Source organism: Arvicanthis niloticus, chromosome 14, assembly GCF_011762505.2.
Source record: "Arvicanthis niloticus isolate mArvNil1 chromosome 14, mArvNil1.pat.X, whole genome shotgun sequence".
In the NCBI taxonomy this organism is placed as follows: domain Eukaryota; kingdom Metazoa; phylum Chordata; class Mammalia; order Rodentia; family Muridae; genus Arvicanthis; species Arvicanthis niloticus.
Window position 1 is genome coordinate 52,691,048 of NC_047671.1, and position 22,987 is coordinate 52,714,034.

Genomic DNA, 22,987 nt, shown 5'->3' on the forward strand with positions numbered 1-22,987 from the left:
TGGAACACTATCTTCCTTCTCCTTGGCCCATCAGTAATTCAGTACTTGATAGGATTCCTTTCACATTGACCAATGCTTAACATCCATTGGATGTGATTATGGTGATTTCTATTGATTAAAGACCAACAATATGCTTTTAACATCTTAGTGTTCTGCCTTGAACCTGTAGAGCTTCTTCCCTTTCCTAATGGGCCAATTTTACTGGGTTTTGAAGATTTATATTTGCCAGGTGTGGCACATGCTCTTAACCCCAGCAGAAGCAGCCAGATCTCTTCGAGTTTTGAGGCCAACCATATCTATCTAGGAAGATTTAGGCCAGTCAAGGGTGACATAGTGAGAACCTGTCTCAAAAAACAAACAAACAGAAAACCCCCTTTACTTATATACTATGTGTCTTAAATATTTTGCCTGTGTGTGTATGTGTGTGTGTGTGTATATATATACATACATATATATACATACATATATATATATATATATATACACATATATATATATACATATATACATACATATATATATACATATATATATATACACATACATACATACATACATACATACCACTGTGGAGGCCACTAGAGGGTGCTAGATCCCTGGAACTGGAGTTATAAAACAATTGTCATGTGGGTGCTGCGAATTGAACCAAGGTCCTCTGCAAAAACCGTGCAGCAATTGCTCTTAACCTCTGAGCCACCTCTCTAGTTCGTCTTCCAATACAATTAAGCTCAGATATTACTCAACTTGTAGGGGAATGTTAAAGAGACCACCTGATTTGATAGCATTTCATTTTGCCATGGAAATAATGGGGTTACGGGCAAAGAAAGTACAGTAACATGTATTATAACTATTTCAGGTGTGAGATACTCTTCAATCCCAATTAGAAAAGGAGGTGATGTGGAGGGAAGCTGCTGACATTTGGCTATACTAGTTCACAGTATGCAGTGGAGACCCTCCAGCGTTGAATGTTGGGGATGGTAGACTACCTTCTTTCTAACAGTCTCTTGAATACACAGACTAAGGATATACAAGCCAGACAAGGTCTAGTAATAAACCATGACTGTTGCTGTAAAAGTGGCTAGTTCTTCCTTCAGCCCAAAGCTTCTGTGACTACCTAGTTATCTCCTTTTCCAAAACCTTGTTTATACCTTTGACCTTTTTTTTTTTTTCTTTTTTAAGCAAACACTGGGATAGGAGATACCAACTACCAACTTTTTATCCTATAGCCCTTTAAAAAAAGGGGGGCGGGTGAGGGTCTATTAGTATATGCCCCATACTGGCCTGAATTCAGTATGTAGACCAGTATGCCTCTGCAATTAAAAGCACGCCCCAGCCCCTTATTCCTTGTAACTTCTATCTCCCATAGCAAACCTGAGGTCTGGGCTGTGAATCCTTAGAGCACATGGCCCATAAATTATTCACAGAAGGAAACCAGTGATTCCACGTAGGACCTATCTGCCTTGCATCTTTCCTACCAAAATTAACTACTGAAGGTTTTTCCTCCCATATGGAGCTTTAATCACCACCACCATCCCCCAGTATCTAAGGCTGGTTTTCAACAGCACCAGTGACAACTATATTTAAGCTTAGGATGGGATGAGCAAAGGAGAAATTCATCCAACAAGTAAAATATGCCAGAAAATTTTCGAAGCATTGAGGCCACAACACTGAAGAAAACAATCCCTGCCCTCATAAAATTTACTTCTTTCCTATAAGAGACTTGAGCAATGAAAGCGATTAACACATTTGACCTCACAGAAAAACAGAACCATAGAGCTGGGGACAGGGATATAGCTCAGTGAGAGAATATAGTGTATTCCTTTTGTCCCCAGAAACAACAACAACAACAACAACACACACACACACAACCCAAAGAAATTTAAAAACCATCTATAAAGCTAAAAGTAAAAATAAAAGTACAAAGAACGAGGAGGCAGGGCCGTGTCAGTTGTTCAGATTCCCCCTCGCTCAAGCCAAGGTGACACAGGGTAGTTGTAAAGAAAGAAAAGCTCTAACAGAAGCTTCTCCAACCCTGCAAGTCCAGCTCCAAAAACTCTCCTCCTGTGTTTCCAGGGCAGGAGGCACCCCCACTCTGGGGTGTGTCTTCATCCAAAGGTTCCTGCTCCAGTAGCAAGGCCGACCCTGCCCTGCACACTTCACTGGTACTCCAAGATGAACTCCAAAAACGGGCAGCAGGAAAGCAGGCTGTAGGCTAAGCAACTTGACTCTTCCTCCAGCCTGGGATAGGAAGGCTAGACTTTACGGGCAAAGCTCCTTGCTTGGTTGGCTAAGTAGCTACATCTCATCCACACGTTAGGAAAATGTTATGAGTGGGAGAGGAAAGGCAAGATTCAGGAAACAATAGAAGTATTAGGGAAGGTGTCCTTTTCTAGGACCAAAGAGCTTTGCTGTTAGGGTAATTCTGCAGACAGGATTTTTAAGAGGGAGAAGTTACCCAGGTCTTTGGAATCTGAATTCTGATGACTAAATCTTCATCTCCCCAGTATATAGCATGCGAAGAGACTCTCTCATTCAAAGCCTATGAATCAGCCCAGTCAGGTTTCTAACTGTTCCATGAGGGAACTTCTCAGGGAAGTGGAATGTATTAGTACTTGATTTTAACTAGCTGAAAAAGGGAATGATGTCAGAAAAGACAATGTGTGTTAAGTACCAGGGAATCAGGGACCAAGCCATATTGACAGAACCCCAGAAAACAGGGTCTGACAAAAAGGGTCTAATGACCAGATACTGCCCTTTTGGAATGGCCTGGCCTTGAAAGGAAGTGACCTTCACTGTTTTTTCTTCCTCTCCCTCTTTGTGTGTTTCTGTGTGTGTGCTCATGCACACATGTGTGTACACGTAAGGGAAAAAGACACTATAGTACACAAGGTTGCTTGGGAAAATGGATTATTCTAATAAAACTTTATTTTTTCAAACACAGCCACAGAGGCAGAACCTCATGTTTTAACACACACAGACTTATGGATTTTTTTTTTTAATATAAAACAAAGTTTACGAAAATTTTTTTCCACTTTTTGTTTCTGTAATCCCATTAGCACAGGGACTTTGGCAGCAGGTGGGAATGAAGGGCAGCTGGAGCTGCCATTGGGCAGTCAGCGGGCACAGGAGAGCATCAGCCTGGGAGTGGCTTCGCTCACACACACAGCAATACTCACCTGCTGGCCAGCCACACCACACACGCAGCACAGATGCAGACATCTACACAGCATCAGCCACAAGCCCTGGAGGTGTGCTCCACTCTGGGTAAGCCCAATGTGTGAAAACTCAAATAATGAGACTGGCTAAAGTAGAGGGAGGTCGCTTGATTTACAAAAGAAGCAATCATAGGCTGCTTTTACATGGTCAGCAGCCCAAATGCATTAAAAAATAGTGTTTGGTTTACACAGAACTGTTGTAACAGATCTACTGTGTAAAACAAATGATTCACGTCTTCAAAAGGCTTGTTCCAGGGCCAGAGCATTTAAACTGGGAAGCAAGATAATAGTTCTGCCTAGTTTAACATTCCAGACTTAAAGTAATGGAATTAAAATATGACAATTGTAGGCCCTTCCCTAAGGGAGGTGACCTAAGGGCTTTGGGAAAGCCAGGTTGGAGGCAGGATTACTGCCTGCCACTTAAACTTAGGGCCTACAGAGACCCCCATTGGCACTGCCAGTGACCTGTTGGAGGCTGACACTGCCATCTGCAGCAGAAGGCCCAGGGGATGAGGATGCCCCAGGTGGAAAAGAAGCTGGCACCAGGGAAATTATGGACCAAAGAAGGAGAACCAGGGAAAGATGAAACCTACGATAACTCCTGGGCTCAGTTTCCCTGGATTCTCAAGAGAGTCTCTCTTAGGCCCTTAGAGACCGGTAGCCCAGTGGTAAGATGTGGTAACTAGCCAGGAGATAGGGAGGAGCCTTGGAAAGGTAGAACCTCTGAGGGCCACAGGTTTAAGAAGACATGGCTACCTCCCCTGAAGTGGAGGAGGCAAAGAGTCTGAAGCCTCAATAGCATTCCTATTAACATATGGGAGACATTAACCATCAGGCTCAATTCCACAAGGAAGAAAGAACATGACGTTGGTTGTCTTCAGTAACGTTAGGAACTGGGCCTTAAGACACGATGGAAATTGAACAGAAAAATGCCCTATAATAAATGGGAAGGGCAGGTCCAATTCCATTATACGGGGTGTTCTAAATAGAGCCTCAAGGACTACAATAGTGGCAGCTTCTATATGCATGCCCACAGGTGCCAACCCTACCAAGGTCATCTGCAATCTTTAAGTCCATCACTCTAGCCACTGGGATCTGCTGCACTGGCTGATTGTAGGTAAGAAACAAAAAAAGAAATTCAATCCAACAACAACAAACGCCCAGCTGCTTCTCATAGCCTCTGCTTTATACATCCCCAGCCAATCCCTCAGTGAGCCCCAGCCTCTCTATGGTCTCTCAGGGCCAATTAGAGGCAAATAAACATTTCCTGGCAAGAGTGGAAGACAAGCAAACTATTAAATGCTGAACACCCTTCCTCTTTTTCAAGCAGATCAGAAAGACACTGGGCCTACATCTTTTAAGTTTCCCTACAGCCAGCTTCCAAAAGGCAGTGCTGGGGGTGGCCTCAAGAACTTGTGGAGAATAAATGTCACTACTCCTGCTGGTGGTCTGCCTCAAATATTCTAGAGATCAATTTTGTCTCTGACTGGTGAGATCAGAAAAGGAAAGGTCCCCTTGGTAAAGAAGAGAGCTGGAGCTCCCAACTCTGCCTCAGTTGTACATCTGTACCTTCTCAGAGAACGAGAGGCAGGCTGCATACAGCTTAGACAATCTGATGAAAACAGTGAGTGTGGTGACTGCCTCACAAGTCCTCAATGCTAGATTCATCTAGTGGGAGAGGGTGGGACTTAGGAAAAGACCATTAGCTGAAATCACAGTACTCAAAAGATTCTGCTAGACCCCAAACAGAAACATTTGCAGAGCAGTGATGCTATGAACTTAAAAGCCTGGCTCCAGAGCTATTAAGACCAAAAACAAAAAGAAAAAGAAAAAAGAAAAAAAAAAAAAAGAAAAGAAAAAAAAAAAAAAAAAAAAAGCTCTCTCCTCTTGACACCTTGAACAAGCCCAATGTTATATTAAGAAAACAAACAAACAAACAAACAAAAAAAACAAGATTCTGGGGGCATCTTGATGCTCTGCTGTTAAGGGAGCAACTGCCTTCCTTCCCTAAGGGTATACAAACACACCTTTCCTCAAGTACACACCCATGCACACACACACACACACTCACACAATTTCTCCGAGGAGGCTGACTGAACCCCCCCACCCTGGCCAAATTCTAAGACACAAGTGCCCTTTGAAGCAAAGGGGCTAGTGAAATTCCCCGAGCTGGGGTCAGCAGACCCCTTCCTTCCCTGCCCATTGCTCTCAGTGGCAGGGATACTCACACTCAGGGCCGCCATGGGGAGGGTCTGCTCTGGGGCTGTCCCTCCCGCCACCAGGTCCGTTTATCTTGTCCCGGCCAGTCTCTTGGCATGGTGGAGTTTGCTGGAGCAGGAAGACTTGGGCTGCCCTGAGTCGGAGCCCTCCACTCATCCCCATTCCCAGGCTGGGCCCTCAGCCTTGAGGCCTTCACACGTGTTAGTAGCCATTAGACAGTCTGCGCGGGCCAGGAAGCAGCCTCTCACGTTTAGTTTTCTTCAATCAGATTCAGGTCCAGGTCCCCAAAGTCCTGCTGGCACAATGTCCGCTTGCTCATCGCCTGCCGTTCCCACCGCACAGACCCCTCTTCCTCTTCTTCACTTTCACTCAGCACCTGGGATGAACCCTCAACGGGACTGCAGGAAGCAGAGAGAGGTGGGGGACTACAGGCCATGAACCATGGTGGAGAGACGCTGCTGCCTTCTTCTCGGGCTGTTTCTTGGAGACAGGGACCTCCTGAGTATGGTTTCTGTCAACAAAGTTAAAACAAATATAGTAATTTTCCAAAGTAACTTAAAACAAACAAACAAAACATAGATTTTCTATTTTATGTGTATGAGTGTTCTGCCTGCATGTGTGTACTCCATGTGCTTGTAGAGGGCATTAGAAGGCATCAAATCCTCTGGAACTGGCCTTCGAGACAGTTAGCCACTATGTAGGTGCTGAAAATGAAATTCAGGTTCTTTGGAGGCACAGCCTACGTTCTTACCACTGAGCCATCTCTCCTGGCCTTCCATCTCAGTTACACTTGAACTTCTCGGCTTTAGGTAAAGTTCCAAATCATAAAATGTGGAACATTTACATTACATGTTCATCTCTGGGGAACGAACTCCACTTCCCATCTTTTTGTTTTAGTTTGTTTTGTTTTTTAAAACAGAGTTCTCTCTGTAGCCTTGGCTGTCCTAGGACTTGTTCTGTATGCCAGGCTGGTCTTAAAGTTACAGACCTTCGCCTGCCTCTGCCTCACTCAGCAGGATGAAAGGCCTGCACCACCACCTCCCTCCCAGTCCTCAGCAGCTGGGAGGCAGACACAGGCCGATCTCTGCAAGTTCAAGAGCAGTCTGTGTGCACAGTGCACTTTGGGATCCTGTCTCAAAAAACTAAACCAAAGCAACAGTGAGCAGAAGTTTGGGGAGCAAAGATTACTAACCCAGTGGCAAAGCATGCCTAAGACATAGGTTCACTCACTCACAAGCGCCACAGAAAAGAATAGAGCTAAGAGTCATGATGGGGCATGGTGTTATCTGAGATCTCATAGCTCAGGAAGCTAAAGCCAGCCTCGGGGCTAAATGAAAGACCTTATCAAAAAACAAACAAACAAACAAACAAACAAAACACCAAAAACCAAAACACCAAAACCCCCTCATTTATAAGCTCCAATGCAGGCAACAACACCATTGGCTTATCTGGCCACTCTTGTCTGCCAGTGCTCAAGCAGACTCAAGTACATAGATTTTGCCATGAATGATTCCTGAAGGGCTGGATGACTAAAACAACAAACTCCTTTAAAGCCCTATGACCAAGAGATCTAGAAGGACAACTATGAGAAAAGTGGACAAGTGCACACAACTGCTCTCAGCTCAGGACTTAGGGAAGTGCCCGTTGAACTTGCTTAAGCTCCCAAAGGCTTACATGAGGCAGTGAAGCCAGGGAGCAAAACCAGCCCTGAGCACACAGAGCAGGCACCGAGGACAGGAATTCTGTGGTTTAGAATAAGGTTCTATTCCTCTCTCAGAGAAGAGGCAAAGTGTCTCTGGCAGGACAATTAGAAATCCCTGTCTGAAGGGTTAATGCCTCAGCCTAGTTTCTTTAGAATACCAAGGACTAACTTGACAGGGAGAAGACTCTCCCAATTCAATAGTTCCAGGATGGTTTTCTTGTATAAACTCTAGATAGAAGAGTTCCCAGGGACACCTTGCCAGAAGGTATGGAACTAGGAGATGTTTAAACAGTTTCTGGTCTACCAGTCCTACCTGATTCATCTTGTCAAAGTCCAAAGAAGGCCGCAGGCGCCGGGAGTCCTCCTCATGACGCCGCTTGACACCAGTTTTGCGGGCATCCAGATCACAAGGCTGTGAGCGGCTTCGGGGAAGGTTGCGGAGACCTCGGGGTCTCCAGGGCAGCTCTGGGGAAGATGCAGGGGAGCTCCGGGCAGAGGGCAGGAAGCGGCTTGCCTGTGGGCCCAGGCTGGGTGACAGGGAGAAGCGGCGCTGGGGTGGGCAGGGTGACAGGGACTCAGCATCACTCTCCCAAGAACCACTCTGAGGGGAGGTGGCACAGGGTTGAGAGGAATCTTGGGCCAGGGCCAGGCTGAAGAAAGGAGGGCTGTAGGGTCTGTGAGCTGGGGCACACTGAGAAGAGGCACTGGGAGCTTGGAGGAACCTGAGGCTGGAGACCCGATTTGGAGGGCTCTGGTGAGGCACCTGCGGCCCACCCCCTCCAGCATTGCCCCGGTGCTTGATGGGAGTCCACAGCTTGGAGGGGGCGGGCCGCCACACTGGCTGCCAGCGAGACAGGTCCACAGGCACCGAGAGTGAGCGGCAGTGCCTCTTGGATGGAGGGGCAGGGGGCACAGGAAGCTTCTCTGGGTCTGGGGGTTCAGGGCTCAGTACTTGGGAGAGGGGCTGCTCCTGTGGGGAGTTTCCCCGACTGGGTGGTCTGAGATGCAGGCTTAGGCCTGAGGGATGGTAGCTGAAGTTGAGGCTGTCCTGGAACTCAGCACAGGAACAGTGGGGCAGGCCCCTCCAGGAAGCACCTTCTGAAAGGCATTCATAACGAAAAGTGTTAATGGCTAACACATTCTAAGAGTTTCTGTACCACAGAATGTAATGAATACTTCATGTGGTTTCACAAGTCTCCGTGAAGGAAGTACTATGACTGCGCTTGTCCGAGGTTGACAGGCACAGCTATTAAAGGAATAAAACAGGATCTAGGGCTGGAGGGATGACTCAGCAGTTAAGAGCACTGACTGCTCTTCCAGAGGTCCGGAGTTCAATTCCCAGCAACCACATGGTGGCTCACAACCATCTGTAATGGGGTCTGATGTTCTCTTCTGGTGTGTCTGACAGCTAGTGTACTCATATACATAAAAAAAAAAAAAAAAAAAAAATCTTTAAAAATAAAAAAGTAAAGAACCAGGATCTAAACTTGACTACACTATGCTACCTACCTTCAGCCTAAGAACCCACTGTCTGCCACTCCCTCTCAAAAAGACCATCATAAACCCCTATGAGCTGTGAGGTGATAGTGCAATGCCTCTAAATCCCAGCACTTGGGAGGCAGAGGCAGGTGGATCTCTGAGTTCAAGGCCAGCCTGGTCTACAGAGTGAGTTCCAGGACAGCTCTGACTACACTAAGAAACCCTGTCTCAAAAAAAACAAAAACAAAAACAAAAACCCAAAAACCAAAACCAAAAATTCAAAACAAACAAACAAACAAACAAACAAACATGTATATCTGTGTCTATTTCCACGCAACCCCCCAAAGTCCTAGCTCTACCTAACCCTCCTTGCTCCCAGCCTGAACTCTGAAAACCAGGCCTATGCTCTCCTCTGGCCCTTTCCCTTTCTTCTGTGTCTTCAGGGGTAAGACAGGCAGTGCTGTCTGGAGAAGTAATCAAGCGGGGTAGGCAATCACTGTCATTCCTAGAAAAGGCAATGGGATGTTTGTGGGTCTGATGGCAGAACGTGTGCTTGAGAAACCCTAAACCTCTGGGCTGCCTTTGTCCCTCTGTTTTGGTTTGCACATATGCTCTGGTTCCCGTCTCCTTAAGCCTTCATTATACATTTTTGAAAAAAAAATTTTTTTGAGACTATATATTACTATATAGCTCTTATTGTCTTAAAACTTACTATGCAAACCTGGCTGGCCTTGAACTCAGAGATCTACCTACTTCTGACTCCCAAGTGCTGGGATTAAAGGTGTGCACCACACTGCCTGGCTTGAGGCCTTCTTTTAAAGCCAAACACATTGGAGGACCAAGCTAGGTAGGGCTCAGGCCTATAATCCAGGAATCCACAGAGATGAAGGTAAAAAACTAAGGAGTTCACAGTAATTGTCAACTACATATTAAATTGAGGCCAACCTGGGCTACATAAATAACATGAGGCAAACTCCCAAACTTACCTGCCAAAGGTAAGGAAACCAAAAGAAAAGGAAATGGGCCAAAAGGAATGATCTTTACTTCATTCTAACTAGAACTGCAACTTCTGGAGTGTGCGTGCACATTTTTATGCATGTGTGTACATGTTCATGTGGGTATGAACAAGAGCCCACACATGGTGAGCCAGAGGTCAACGTCTGATGTCCCGCTCAGTCAATGTCCACCTCATTTTATTTTTTTACATTACATTTATTTATCAGTATATGCAAGTGTTATGTACGCTAACATCACAATCATGTATGTGAAGGTCAGAGGACAACTTGGGGAAATGTCTCTCCTTTCACCAAGTGGTTGCTATGGACGAAACTGAGGCCACCAAGTGCTTTATGACCTCCCACCTGTTCACCTGTTACCTCTTTTTTTTTTTTTTTTTGAGATAGGGACTCTCACTGAATCTGTTGCTCATCAATTTGGCCAGGCTGGCTGGCCAACTTGTCTCTACCTCTGGAGGTACTAAGGTACTAGAATTATAGACTGCCACCGTATCAGGCTTTATATGGATGCTGGGGACCCCAAACAAATCCAAAAGCTTACAATGCAAGCGCTTTGCCAACTGAGCCATCCTCCGAGGTCCCCAAATTGTGACCTTCTTTGAGACAGGGTCTGATGTAATCTAAACTGGCCTCAAATAGGGAAAAGAGGGAAGTATTTTCCCTATTTCAAGTTCTTTCAAGAATTCTCTAGAAAAGGTATAAATCAAAGTTATATGAAGTGAGACTTGATGTCACCTTACTAACCTTCCTAAGGCAGGGCTCATGGGTCCTCATGATGTAATACCTGGCTTTCAACAGTGCTTCAGAGAAAGAACGACTGTGGTGGCTTTTGCCCACTCACCTCTCTTGCCAGGCGCTCAGGAAAGGGGATGTGGCAGCGCAGCAATGTGGGCTCAAGAGCTTCGGCTTGTCTTAGCTCATGACCACAGGCCTTGAATTAATTCATAATCGAGGAACTGACATTTCAGATATATTTTCACATATCAAAAATGTAAGTCTGTAAGGTGGAGACAGGCTTGCTGGCTGCCAGCCTACCTCCAGGGTCAATCAAAGACTGTCTCATAGGAATAAGGTAGAGGGATGGAGCAGAACATCTGGAGTCCTGCTCTGGCCTCAGTGCTTGTTTTCGAATCCATACATACACATGCACATACAACCCCAAACTAGAAGACTGCAGACTGCCCACATTCATATTCACAGGGAGTTAAGTAAACTAATGCAGATTCATAGTGCAGTGAACTTTAATGAAACGCAGACTAGTAGAAAACTTCCTGTGCCAAAAAAGTAATAATGAAGCTAGAGTAATATTTGCTTCTACTCGTACATACATACCCGGGGCCAGTGGCCATGCTGCTAAGCCTGATGGCCTGAGTTTATCCCTGAGACACACACAGTGAAGGAAAGAACCAACCTGACCCCCACAGGCCATAGGACACACATATCCTGTCCTTCTATAAGTCTAATTTTAAAAACTAGAGATTCTAAGCTAGGCCTGGTGCCATAGACTTATAATCCCTCAGGCTGAGGCAGGTGGTTACAAATTCAAAGCCAGTCTGCAAAATTAAAACAAAACAAAACCCCTATTTCAAAATAAAAAATTAAGCCAGCCACAGTGGCACACACCTGTAATCCCTGTACTGAGGAGGTGGAGGCAGAAGATCAGGAATTCAACACCAGCCTCAAGTACATAGCATGTTCAAAACAAAGTAAGGAGAATTGGAGATGCAGTCCCATAATAGAGTGCTTGCTTAATATGTCTTAGCCCTAGGTTCAATCTCAAGTACTACCACGAAGAAAAAAATTCCAGTTGGAGGTGTGTATAAGGGACTAGTTAACAGAACCTAAGCAAGAAGTCTCAACGACCAATGTACTTGCTGTCAAGGCTGATCACTTGAGTTAGATCCCCAATCCCTAGAAGCTATTTGGTAGAAAGAAAACCAGCTCTCACAGGCTGTCCTCTCTCCTCGGCATACACACTCTGCATTTGTGTGCATACACAGCCCACCCACCCCATCCTACCAGTGTAAAAAGAAAAAAAAAGAAACTTATAGGTCAACAAGATGGCTCAAGGGGTGAATGCTTCAGCCAGGTCTAATGTCTTGAGTTCAATCATCCCTGGGACCCACATGGTGGGAGAGAACTGATTCCTACAAATTGTCCTCTGACCTCCATACACTGTAGCACACCTGTACATACATTTTATATAATAAATTTAAAAAAAAACCTAGTAATAGATGTTACCCGTCCATGCCCCCATACACAGTTCATAAGAGCCAAGGAAGGGCTTCACATGCCAGCCAGGTGCCCTTCACTGCTTTCAGAAGTTACTTTTAGAGAAGAGCTAGGCACTAAGGGGACTGGAAACACAAGAGGGTGACTTTTGTCAATGTAAGATTTTCGCTATTTTTAAACTATGTAAATGTATTACCTCTTCAAAGCAATTAGATTAGAGAAGTTAAACTGTTCTGGGCTCACACTGTAACCTAGTACTCAGTATCAATGCTGTTAAAGAGTTCTAGGTCAGCCTGGGCTACGAGATTCTGCCTTAAATACAAAAGAACAAACTAACAAATGATTTTCCTACAGGACAGTAAAGATAAATAGTACTCTCAGAAGTTGGCAAAAAGAAAAGATTAAAAAACAAAACAACATCAAAACAAGCTGCTGGCCAGGTGGTGGTGGTGCACACCTTTAATCCCGGCACTTGAGAGGCAGAGCCAGCTTGGTCTACCAAGCATGTTCTAAGACAGCCAATGCTAGACAGAGAAAATGTCTTGAAAAACACAAAGCAAAAAAAAACCCCAAGCTGGTATGAAGGCTGGACACCTTTAATACTAGCACTCTGGAGGAAGAGGCAGGAGATCTCAATAACTCAAGGCCAGCCTAATCTACATAGAAAGACCCTGTCTCTAAACAAAACAAAACAAAGCATAACAAAATAAAACAAAAAGACTATCACAAAAACTAGAGCTAGGCTAATCAGGTCTGGTCACTAACTAACGAAAGACGTGTGTACAGAAGCACAAACAAACATATAGTATATAGAAAGCACAGATTCCTTACCAGACACAAGCTGGAAAGGGTCCCCACAGTTGGGTATGTCTGCATGATCAGGCAAAGGCTAAGAGAGAGATCATCCATCATTATTTGGGTTCAGGACAAGGACATTTCTAGAGTGACCTCTTACATTCTTTCTATAATTCATGGGCTACCAGGATATGAGATTCCTATGTTGTTCTCTTCCTATTGTCTTCCCAAGTTGATGAGAAACAAGCCACACCTCAAACATCACAAAGCCCTTTCACCCAAGTGTTAACATCCCTGCCCTTTCCTTTTGGGCTGGGTTTTGAGCAGTTAGTGGGCTTTTCTAGTACAAACACATTTCATACAACACAGAACATGGGTAAAATCATAGCAACAGCCTCTAGAAAAAAGGGGAAGATGATGAAGAAGCAGAAATACTGGTCTTTACCAGACTGATGCTGAATCTCGTGCATTTCAGCTCATCCAGAGTCTGCTTCTGTAGCTGCTCAGTGATCAGGGTTATCATGTTTCTGCCCAGGACTTGACTTGCACACTTTGGAGCGATTGATGGATATCTTCCCTGTCGTTCTTCTGGATCTCACTCATGAGCCACCTTCTGCCACTGCAGCACCGTTCTAGCACCATTGGGACCTCCCTCTCCAGTCATGCCTGCTTCGTCTGCCAATTACAGAGGGGTCAGCCCCAAGTAACATTAGAGATGGAGAAGGCACGGCACATATACCACAGTGCCCCTACCAGGCCTCTGCAGACATTGTTAATTGATCATAGCACTTTCCTGGTAAGCTTAAAGAGAGCCTCAGAAACACTCTGAACTTGGCACTCTAGATATCCAGTAAAATAAACTGGAGCTGGCAAGTGAAGTGAAACCTACTTACCATTTCTAACCTGGCTTAAGTTCTGCTGTGCCTACCTAGACTAGGAGCACCTCTTAGAAAACGGCTCCAATGAGAGAGATGCCCAAATGGTTATTTCCATACTGAATTAACACAATATTCTTTTTATCTTACAGCCAAAAGCCAAGAAAGAAAACCTTCTCCTAAACCATAGGGGGTTAGTACAGAGAGAGGAGCAAGGGCTGGGCTCTCGGTTTCAGATCAGACTGAAGAGATTTTAAATGAACAGCTGATACATCACTAGTTCCCGGTAGATGCTGCTGGCTAGTCTCTTATCCAATCAGAAGGAATGATCAGGTAGTCAGAGAGTTGTGATTACATGTCAACTCTACAGATATTAAAAACAACTCATGACTCCATCCAACCAAGTTTTTTTTCATGATCCCACTTGAAGACCATGGATATAATTAATAAAGACTCTTCCTTAAGACTGAAGCAAACTGATTTTTATCAGAGAGCAGCTTCTAAACCTCTTACAATTGCCTACCAAAGGGGCTTTTGGCCTTGCTCAAAGGAAGAGGGGAGGGGAAGTTAACAATGTTTCTTCTACATCTTCCCATAAGTGACCAACAGGCAAGACCAGAGTAGTGGTACACAGAACAATCAACCAAGAAGGCTAACTCTTGTGCAGACACCTGTAATCCAGCACTTGGGAGATGAAACCAGTTTAACCGTTCATGAAGGCCAGTTGGGGGGTGGGGTGGGAGGAGGAGAAAAAGCTGCCACCATCACCTAGTCTTTTTTTGTTTTGTTTTGTTTTGTTTTTCCAGACAGGATTTCTCTGTGTAGCCCTGGCTGTCCTGGAGCTCTGTAGACCAGGCTGGCCTCCAACTCAGAAATCCACCTGCCTCTGCCTCCCAAGTGCTGGGATTAAAGGCGTGCGCCACCACTGCCTGGCCTTCATCTAGTCTTAATCCAATTTGCTCAGGCAATTTTGGCTAACCATATAACATTCCTGCTTACCCATATGTAAAATGGGTATAACGATCTTACTCTGTCACGGGAATGAGGCCACATGAAATATCAAAATAGCTTACCAACTGGCCTATATAAAACAGTTCACACAGATTGCTGTTTCTTATCTCTCCCTCTGCTGTTCTTCAAAGCCTTGGTATGCCTAAAGAGGTGGTACCATTAAAGATGAAGAAAGCTTTGCATCTATCTCTGGCTGGATGCCAACCTCCTTCATTTGGCTCACTAAGTTGGAGCCTAAAGGTCCTTCCTCCTGTGACCTTTTGGAGATGCCCACCCCCTGCAAAAAAGAGGGGTATCACTTCAGAGGAACATGACAAAGAAGTTCCTTAGGATGTATATGGAGCTCTTTGGAAGGAAGGCGCAGCCGTCAATCATCACTATGGTTAACTATCGTTTCCAGGCATAATTATCACTACCATTCTGAACAAAGTTCCAGCTTCCTGAGACCTCCCTTCAGCTGCTTCCCCTGTGTTCTGGTGGGAGACGCTAAAAAGCTCGAAGCGCTTCTTCTCCCGTTTTCTAACTCTGCCCCCAAAAATGAACAAGAAGAGAACCTAAATGGAGGATTTTACCCGAGAGAGACCCCAGGCTCCACTCTGACCAGCCATGAGGAGCAGGGAGAGAAAAAACTTTCAAGCTTTTCATGAGGCATTTGGACAAACAGCAAACATCCAGCCCTCTCTAGGAGCAGCTGAAGAGGGTGATTTTCTATTTTTCTGCATTTTAATTGTTGGGATGTGGCCACACACAGCGGTAATTGGAACAATGCAACCACCACCACGCAACTGATACTCTCAGCCTGAGTTTCCTAAAACAGGCCAGGCTGAGAGGGGCAACAGAACGGAAGCCATAAGGAATCAAACCAGGACACAAAAGAAGGCAAACCAGCTCTGCAAGGGGCCTCCTCGTTCTCAAGCAGACATTTAGAAAAGTGTGAGAAGCCCTCTCTGGCGGCCTTCCTTCCCCTTCCATCTTGTGTATCTGAGGGTAGAGAGCTCTCAACATTTCACTAAACAAGTTAAAACTTCTCGGCTGAACGTTACTGGCAGAAGGCTCAGCCCTTCACTTGAGCAAGCAGGCCGCTCGGCCCTCCCCGTAACCCCACCAGGCCTAACTCTCAGCCCAGGATCTCCCTCCACCACAACCCCCCTAAGATAATGACTAGACCCCCCATTCCTATTGGATGGAAGCAACCTCTGACACTTGTGTTTCAGGGATACTTAGGTTGTGTTGAAACCTGGACAACCTAAGATCGGGTCAGGCCAGGGGAAAAGAAAGTCACAAATCCCCTGAGGGCATTCCCCCCCCCAGGTCTCCTGGTCCCACACCTCTGGGAGAAACTGAAGGAAAACATAAGCGAGGCAGGGAGATGCAAAAAAAAAAAAGGTAAGTGGGTATTAGAATGCTCTTCTTCCATATGGTTCTGGTGAAGATGGGGGTGACAACTGGGGTGCACCCATCCCCCCACCGCGACGAAAAAGCAAACGACTAGGCTCCCTCTAATCTTCAACCTCTCCCTCTGTTGCCCTGCCTGTCCCCGCGGGGTGGGGCATGGGGCATCTACTGGCCCCCCCCCGGGGGGGGGTACTTCAAGGTTTGCTCAGAGAGATTGTCGCTCTCCTCTTTCCATTCTGGTTCCCCATCTGACCGCGGGAAGCGAACTCAGGACGCAGGGGATGGGGAGGGTCTGGGACATGCACTCCGCCACCCCCTCCCCCACCGGGTCCCGTGTTCTCCCGCCGAGAGGGCCTGCGAGGCTCCGCCGCACCAGCGGCTGGACTGGGGGAGGGGAGAGAGGGAGGGCCGGTCGCGGTGCCCGCCCCGAGGCCCCAGCACCACCTGCCCTCCGCTACCTACCGCGGCTCCTACAGCTCCCTGGGCCGCGGCCGGAGCAGCTCTGAGCGCTCCGTTCGCCCCACGGTGCCCTTAAAAGGCGCTGGCAAGAACCAACAGGCCTTTGAGGAGAGCCGGGGGAGTCATGTCTATTCGCAGAATCCCCCGGAACCTCCCGAAGAGGCCCGAGCCCTACGTGGTGTCTCCCTCAATCTTTTTCAGAATAGCGCAGTCGGAAAGGAGCCTAGAACTGTGGTTTGGGGGCCGGATGGTTTCATCACTAACTAATCACCCCCTCCAAAATATCGTAGAAAGTGGACAGGCCCAGTTGGAAGCATATCACGAAGCCCGTAGGGGAAGCCATGTCAGATAAAGGTAAACAAAGCCATTGCCCACTCCTTCCATTACACCATCCTCCCAACTGAACTATCTGACTCAACTCAGGCCTCGAAACAGTATTGGCCACAGTCTCCTCACCTGGTCTCCTGTCCCTTCCGACACAGCCACCTTTCTGTAAGCATCCCCCCCACCTTCCCCCTGCAAGGACTGATCCTCGGCGTGAAGGCTGCTGGGAAATGTAGTCCAAACGCCGGTCAGGGCCTGCTCTGAGTCCCCGGAGCCCCTCTTCTAGCTGCCGGATCTGCTGGAGCTTTCATAAACCTGAGATTTATAACGGTTGCGGACCTGTGTCCCCTTGCTCTGTAATTTGTTCTCACCCAAAACACTTTGTAAAGCTGAGGCGGGCCCGAGACTGTTCACTCCCTCCCTTCCCTATCCTCCTTACCGCCCCCTCCCAGCAGGATGAGGTAATGGGATTGTGATTATGACATCATAGGTGGTTCAGTTGTGGGGTGTATGGAGGGGGGTGGAGCAGGATGGTTATGGCTGGACCACTTAAGACAGAAGGAGGGAGGAAGCTGACATATGAGGAACCCATGTCAACAGAACTGTATTTCCTCTTCAGGAACTGAAAACCACCTTTTTATTAAGTCTGCACCACTACCACCACCTCCCACCTCAGTCAAAGTTTTAAATCCTTTATCAAAAGACTGAATGTTGGTGTTAGGTAGGGAAGAAAGCCCATAGAGGCTCCTGGCTCTTCTGTAAATTGGAGGTCTCAGCTGAGAAAAAAGTTTTCATTAAATGCTTTCATGCTCAGATCACTCTGTAGGAGAGAGTTTTAGATTCCTTTTTTAATCGATTAGAAAGTAGTCATTCCAGTCATTTCATTATTACAGTTGTAGCAGCAAATACCTATAAATCAAGTGTTTAAATATTTTACATCCCCCTCATCTGGGATAGGTAAACAGCAGCAGACTTAGTGATGGAGATCTTTGTCTTTGAGCTGGGGAGGGGAGAAAGCAGGAAACTTCAAGTATGCAGGTGGGAAGTCAGGGGCAGTGGTACATATCTAAAATTCCAGTACTTAGGAGGCAACGGCAAGAAGACTGCCTCTGCTTCCAGGCCAGACAACATTTCAACTGCAGAGGCCAGTCAAGGGTTACACAGTGAAACCTAAAAAATAAATAAAAAAGTAAAGGGATATGTGTGTAGATTTATTTTGTATTGTACATTTCCTTTGACAAATAGTAGAGGAGACATGGTTTCCTGCAACTGCACTGTGCTACGTACTTTTGTCGGCTTGGTTATTTTTGAGACAGGGTCTCATATAGCTCTGGCTGGTCTCAAGCCTACTATGTAGCTAAAGATGTCCTTAGCCTCTGTTCCTCCTGCCTCAGCTCTCTAGGTACTGGGAATACAGACATGAAGTGCCATGACTAGTTGCACCATATACTTTAAGTAAACATATGTACTACTGTTTTCCTTTCAATCACCAAATGGAAACTGACATTAACAACCAAGCTCCTGAAAGGTTAAATGACTGCTCAAGTGATAGATAATGTTATATTAAAATCAGAGAGTCTTAACCTCTTGCTTTGGTGTTTTGTTTCTTTTGGTTATGAGACAGGTTCTCATGTGAACCCTGGCTGTTCTGAAACTTACTATATAGATCAGGCTAGCCTCCTGTTTACTGAGCTCCTGACTCTGTCTCCCCGGTGCTGAGATTATAGGCATGGACCACCTTGTTCCCTGTTTATTACTAACCATGCTCACTAAAGTTAAATGGTTGTGTGAAAGTTAAGTTGGCATTGGCTTATTTGCAAAACATTGAAAGAAACTGAGTCAGGCTTTTTGGCTCAAAATTATAATCCCAACACTTGAGACAGTGAAGGAGGATTGCCATGAACTCAAGACCACAATGTGTTACACTATGTTCTAGGCCAGCCTGGACTATAGAATAAGGTGCTATCTTACCCCTTACTGCCACCACCAAAATAAAATAAAAGTAAATAAAAAACAAAAAGAAAGAAACAAAGAAAAGATACACAAGAGAAGAAGAAAGGAAGGGAAGGAGGGAGACTAATACAAGGGCAGGGAATTGATATAGCTCACTACTGCAAAAGAAAACCACTCTAAGTCAGGTATTAGGATTCATTTGCAAGGCCCCACTGTTTCCTGTGTATGATCTTCATGTGTGTGAGATCTTAGATGGCTACTGTACAGTACAATGTAGCCCACAGTTAAGCCTCTCAGATTTTCAAGGAGGCTTTTGATTGCTTTGCTTTTTTGTTTGTTTGTTTGCAGGTCTTGTGTTTGTTTGGCGAGTGAATCTCATGTAGTTGACATTGTTGGCTTTAAACTCCTGATCCGACGGGCGGTGGTGGTGCATGCCTTTAATCCTAGCACTTGGGAGGCAGAGGCAGGCGGATTTCTGAGTTTGAGGCCAGCCTGGTCTACAGAGGGAGTTCCAGGACAGCCAGGGCTACACAGAGAAATCCTGTCTTGAAAAACCAGAAAAAAAATAAAAAAATAAACTCCTGATCCTACTGTTAATTTCTGGAATGAACTCTTGTTTTAATATTTTATAAAAATGGGTGGTACAATGCTTTAAATGACATAAAGCTCCTGTTTCTCTTGCTTTCACCTTCCCAGTGTAGAGCTTACAGGTATGTACTGCCATGTCTAGTTCTTTCATCTGTGATGAAGAGAGATTAGACTCAGGGAGGCCCGCCATACAGCTCCAGCCCTGTCTCCTTTGGACTATATCTTATTTGTGCCCTCACAGGTTAAACCACATCTATTTTCCTGATTCAGTGGTTCCAGCAGAGGACTCTACCTGGGCCTCTTTCTCAACTCTGTCCCGATTCTCTGAGGATTCTGGGTCCTGGGGCCAGTTATCCAGGAGATCATCTAAAGGTGAAGGATCCACTGGCCTTAAGAAGTTCTTTGTTGTCGTCCTAGAGGGGCAGCAGAATGAGAGAACATACACTGATGCAGATACCGCATCCTCCCTCCACCCAATAATAAAACCTAAATCTTTGCACAGTGGTCAAAGTAGGGCTTGTACCACACCACTCGTAGGAGCCAGATTATTGAACACGCCCCTCAGCCTGTCTGTCAGGGAGAGACTGGCTTGGGGGGGTCCCAGGTATGCAGGGCTCTTCGCCATTGCCTGATCTGAGCATCCCAGGATTGGCGGCTGTACCTCCTGTTTTTGTTTGGTGTTTGAGGGTGAAAACCCGGCTGTCACTGTGCCCTGACAATGACAAATATGGGTCAGATTGAAGTCAAAGGAAAGGGACACTGCTCATTGCTTATCACAGTGAATCAGAAGCCTATACAGGATTACCCAAGGACAGGATGATACTCAAATCCAGCAAATGCACTGAAGCCAAGCCAGGTGGCACATAGCTCTAGCACCCTGAAATGTTAGCCTTCTGAGGTGGAGGCAGGAGAAACAGAAGTCCAATGTCATTCTTGACTACATAGAGAGTTTGAGGCCAGCTGAGGCTACATGAGACTGTCTAAGAGACATGGAGGGAGAGGGAGGAAGGGGGTGAGGAACCAACGTTCATGTGTAATGCTCACTTCAGCAGCAATTGTAATGATACACTGGCCCTTGAATAAAGATGATATCCAACCTTTGATACATTTCCTGTGTGTGTGTGTGTGTGTGTGTGTGTGTGTGTGTGTGTGTGTGTGTGTGTTGAAAATAGAAAGGAAACTACAGAGGAAGAAGAGGACAGAGGTCTGAAGGGAGCTGAAAGGAGAGAATAAGAGAATACTAGAACATAATGAAAACAGAAGAGGGGGGCCAAGATGGCTCAGAGGATCTGGATTTGATTCCCAGCACTCACATGGTAGCTCACAACTTTCTGCAGTTTCAGTTCCAGGGGATCCAACATCCTCTTCTGGCCTCCACGGCATGCATGTGGTGTATTGACATACATGCAGGGAAGACATAAATGCACAATAAAAACTTTAAAAAGGTAAATGAACAAATAATAGTGAAATACATTCACATAGTGAAGGCATCCCAATGAAACTATTCCTTTGTACAGTTACAAAGAAAATTAATAAGAAAAGGAACGTGGGGGCCAGTAAGATGGCTTAGGAAGTAAAAAAAACAACAAAACAAAAAAACCAACAAAACAAAAAAAAAACAAAACCACTTGCTAGGGGGCCTGATGACCAAGTTTGATCCCCAGAAGAGCCTACCCTGGAGGTAAAGACCCTCTGTCTTCTACAAGCACATCTGCACTCACACAACACACACATTAAATGATTTAAAAAAAAAGGAAAACAAAACAAAAACTTTAGGGGAAAAAATTCATGGACAAGCTTTGAAAGTCTTCTGGGCTAAGACTATTTCTACTTGAGAGAAATCACAAACTTATTGGGGACTAGACGGCAGGAGAATCAGCCCCTCTGCATCCAGTTTCCGTTCAGCACTCAGCAATGAGCTAAGGCCATTTGGTTGGCGTCCTTGTGACTGCCAACAACTGCACTCACCTGGGGGCCCGCTGCAGAAAGCTCTGGTACCCAGGTGTGCACTTGCCATAATCTATCTGCTTCTGCCACTGCCACAGGACCACTTCATCTGTCTCCCTTCATCTGGCTTCCCACCTACAGGGAGGTATACTTGCTGCCTCGAAAAGTTTAACTATAGCCATCAAAGTGCAATAAACTCTGCTCTCACTACCTCAAACCCCAGCCTTGTTTTCCAACTTACCTGACATGACAAGGCTCTGTGGTGACTCCCACTCTTACCATCTCTACCCTAGAGGACAAAGGCATTTCACACACCTCCTTTCTGGGGAAGCAGTTTCTGCAGATAAAAGGGATATTAACAAAGAAGCAGGCTGGAGATGCTACATTTTTCAGCCACTGTAACTGCCAAGATCCTCAGAACAAATAAAAGTTATGGGGGTTTTGTTGGTCTTTTGAGACAGGGTCTTCTCCATAGCCCTGATTAGTGGTCTGAAACGAACTAGCCTCTAAACTGTGGTGATTTTATGTCAGCCTCCCAAGCTCTTGGATTACAGAAATGAGCCAAGTCCAGCTTCTTTTCTTTTTCATATGTGTGTGCTGTGTAGGTCTGTTCACATATATGGGTGAATTTGTGTACCTGTGCGTTAGATCATGTGTCTTAATCGTCACCTTGTATGTTGATATAAGGTCTCCCACTTGATCCCAGAGCTCACAGATTTGGCTAGTCTAACTAGCCAGCTTGTTCCAGGTAGCCGTTGTTTCTGCCTACCGAAGGCCAATCTAACGGGCAGGCCATCATGCTACCCAGCATTTATGTGGGTTCTAGGAATCCAAATCTGATCCTTATGCTTACCCACTGAGCCATTGCTCTACTCCAGAAGTCCAGCTTTAAAGGTTGTATTTCTGATTGTTTTCAAACGTGTTCTGCAAGCCACTAGCATGAGTAGCACCTGGCAGCCTTAATCATTCCTGGGCCTCTAGAGATCTATTGGCCTGCACTTTAAATAGATACTAAAGTTTTAAATTAAAACATTTGCTTTGTTTATGAGACAGGGGTTTGATAGGTGGCACTGAATTTGCAATTCCCCTGCCTCAGCTGCACAAGGTCTTAGACTGCAAGCTCTCACCAGCAAGTTCCCAACATTCTCTTTGATACTGGGTCTTGTTATGGAGCTAAGACTAGTAATTATCCTTCCTCAGCCTCCACAATGCTGGGATTACAAGTAGCCATAACCATCCTCAGCTTTAACATTTTTAGTTATGAAAAGCGTCAAGGTTAATGTGGTAACATGTGCCTGTGATCCCAGAATTTAAGTGATTAGGGCAGGAGAATCATGAGTTCGAGGCTAACCAGGGCTATATAACAAGACCCTGCCTCAACTACCATGGAAGGGAGGGAGAGAAGGAGGGAGGCAGGGAAGAAGGGAGGGAGGGAGGAAGGGAGGCTGGAGGGATGGCTGAATGGTTGAATGCACTGGTTGCTCTCCCCAGGGGCCTGAGACCAACTTCTAGCACTCACATAGCAGTTCACAACTGCCTGTAACTCCAGTTTTAAGGGATCCCACACCTTCACACGAACATTCATGCAGCTAAAACATGAATGCACATGAAATACAAATAAAATACTAAAAAAAAAAAAAAGAAAAGAAAAAAATCAATCGTATTCCTAAGTAGAGTACAGGGAACTGAGTGGGCGTGGCATCATACCCATAATCCCAGACTTCAAGAGGCTGAGGGATTTCAAGCTGAAGACAAACAGTGAGACTATGTCTCAAA

General features: G+C 45.7%; 1 protein-coding gene and 1 pseudogene across 2 annotated transcripts; both read right to left on the bottom strand.

Moving 5' to 3' along the window:
• Positions 1 to 2,890: 2,890 nt before the first annotated feature.
• On the bottom strand, positions 2,891 to 17,133 carry Fam53c (family with sequence similarity 53 member C). Of its 2 annotated transcripts, none has more exons than XM_076912833.1 (5): positions 16,856 to 17,133; positions 13,105 to 13,334; positions 12,696 to 12,753; positions 7,451 to 8,235; positions 2,891 to 5,946 (listed from the first exon to the last, which is right to left on the bottom strand). In XM_076912833.1, the coding sequence occupies exons 2-5, from the start codon at positions 13,180 to 13,182 to the stop codon at positions 5,686 to 5,688; spliced, it is 1,182 nt and encodes a 393-aa protein (XP_076768948.1). In that variant the 5' UTR covers positions 13,183 to 13,334; positions 16,856 to 17,133; the 3' UTR covers positions 2,891 to 5,685. The 2 variants fall into 2 exon arrangements, with proteins under 2 accessions (XP_076768948.1, XP_034373890.1); XM_034517999.2 differs by lacking the exon at positions 16,856 to 17,133 and adding an exon at positions 16,403 to 16,564.
• Positions 17,134 to 17,649: 516 nt separating this feature from the next.
• LOC117719634 (oocyte-specific histone RNA stem-loop-binding protein 2-like) lies at positions 17,650 to 21,517 on the bottom strand (annotated as a pseudogene).
• Positions 21,518 to 22,987: the final 1,470 nt, after the last annotated feature.

Coding starts and splice junctions, on each gene's coding strand:
- Fam53c (XM_076912833.1), bottom strand. CDS start 13,182: ATGATAACCCTGATCACTGAGCAGCTACAGAAGCAGACTCTGGATGAG. Junction 12,754..13,104: donor CGAGATTCAGCATCAGTCTG/GTAAAGACCAGT, acceptor TCTCTCTCTTAG/CCTTTGCCTGATCATGCAGA. Junction 5,947..7,450: donor ACTTTGACAAGATGAATCAG/GTAGGACTGGTA, acceptor CTTTGTTGACAG/AAACCATACTCAGGAGGTCC.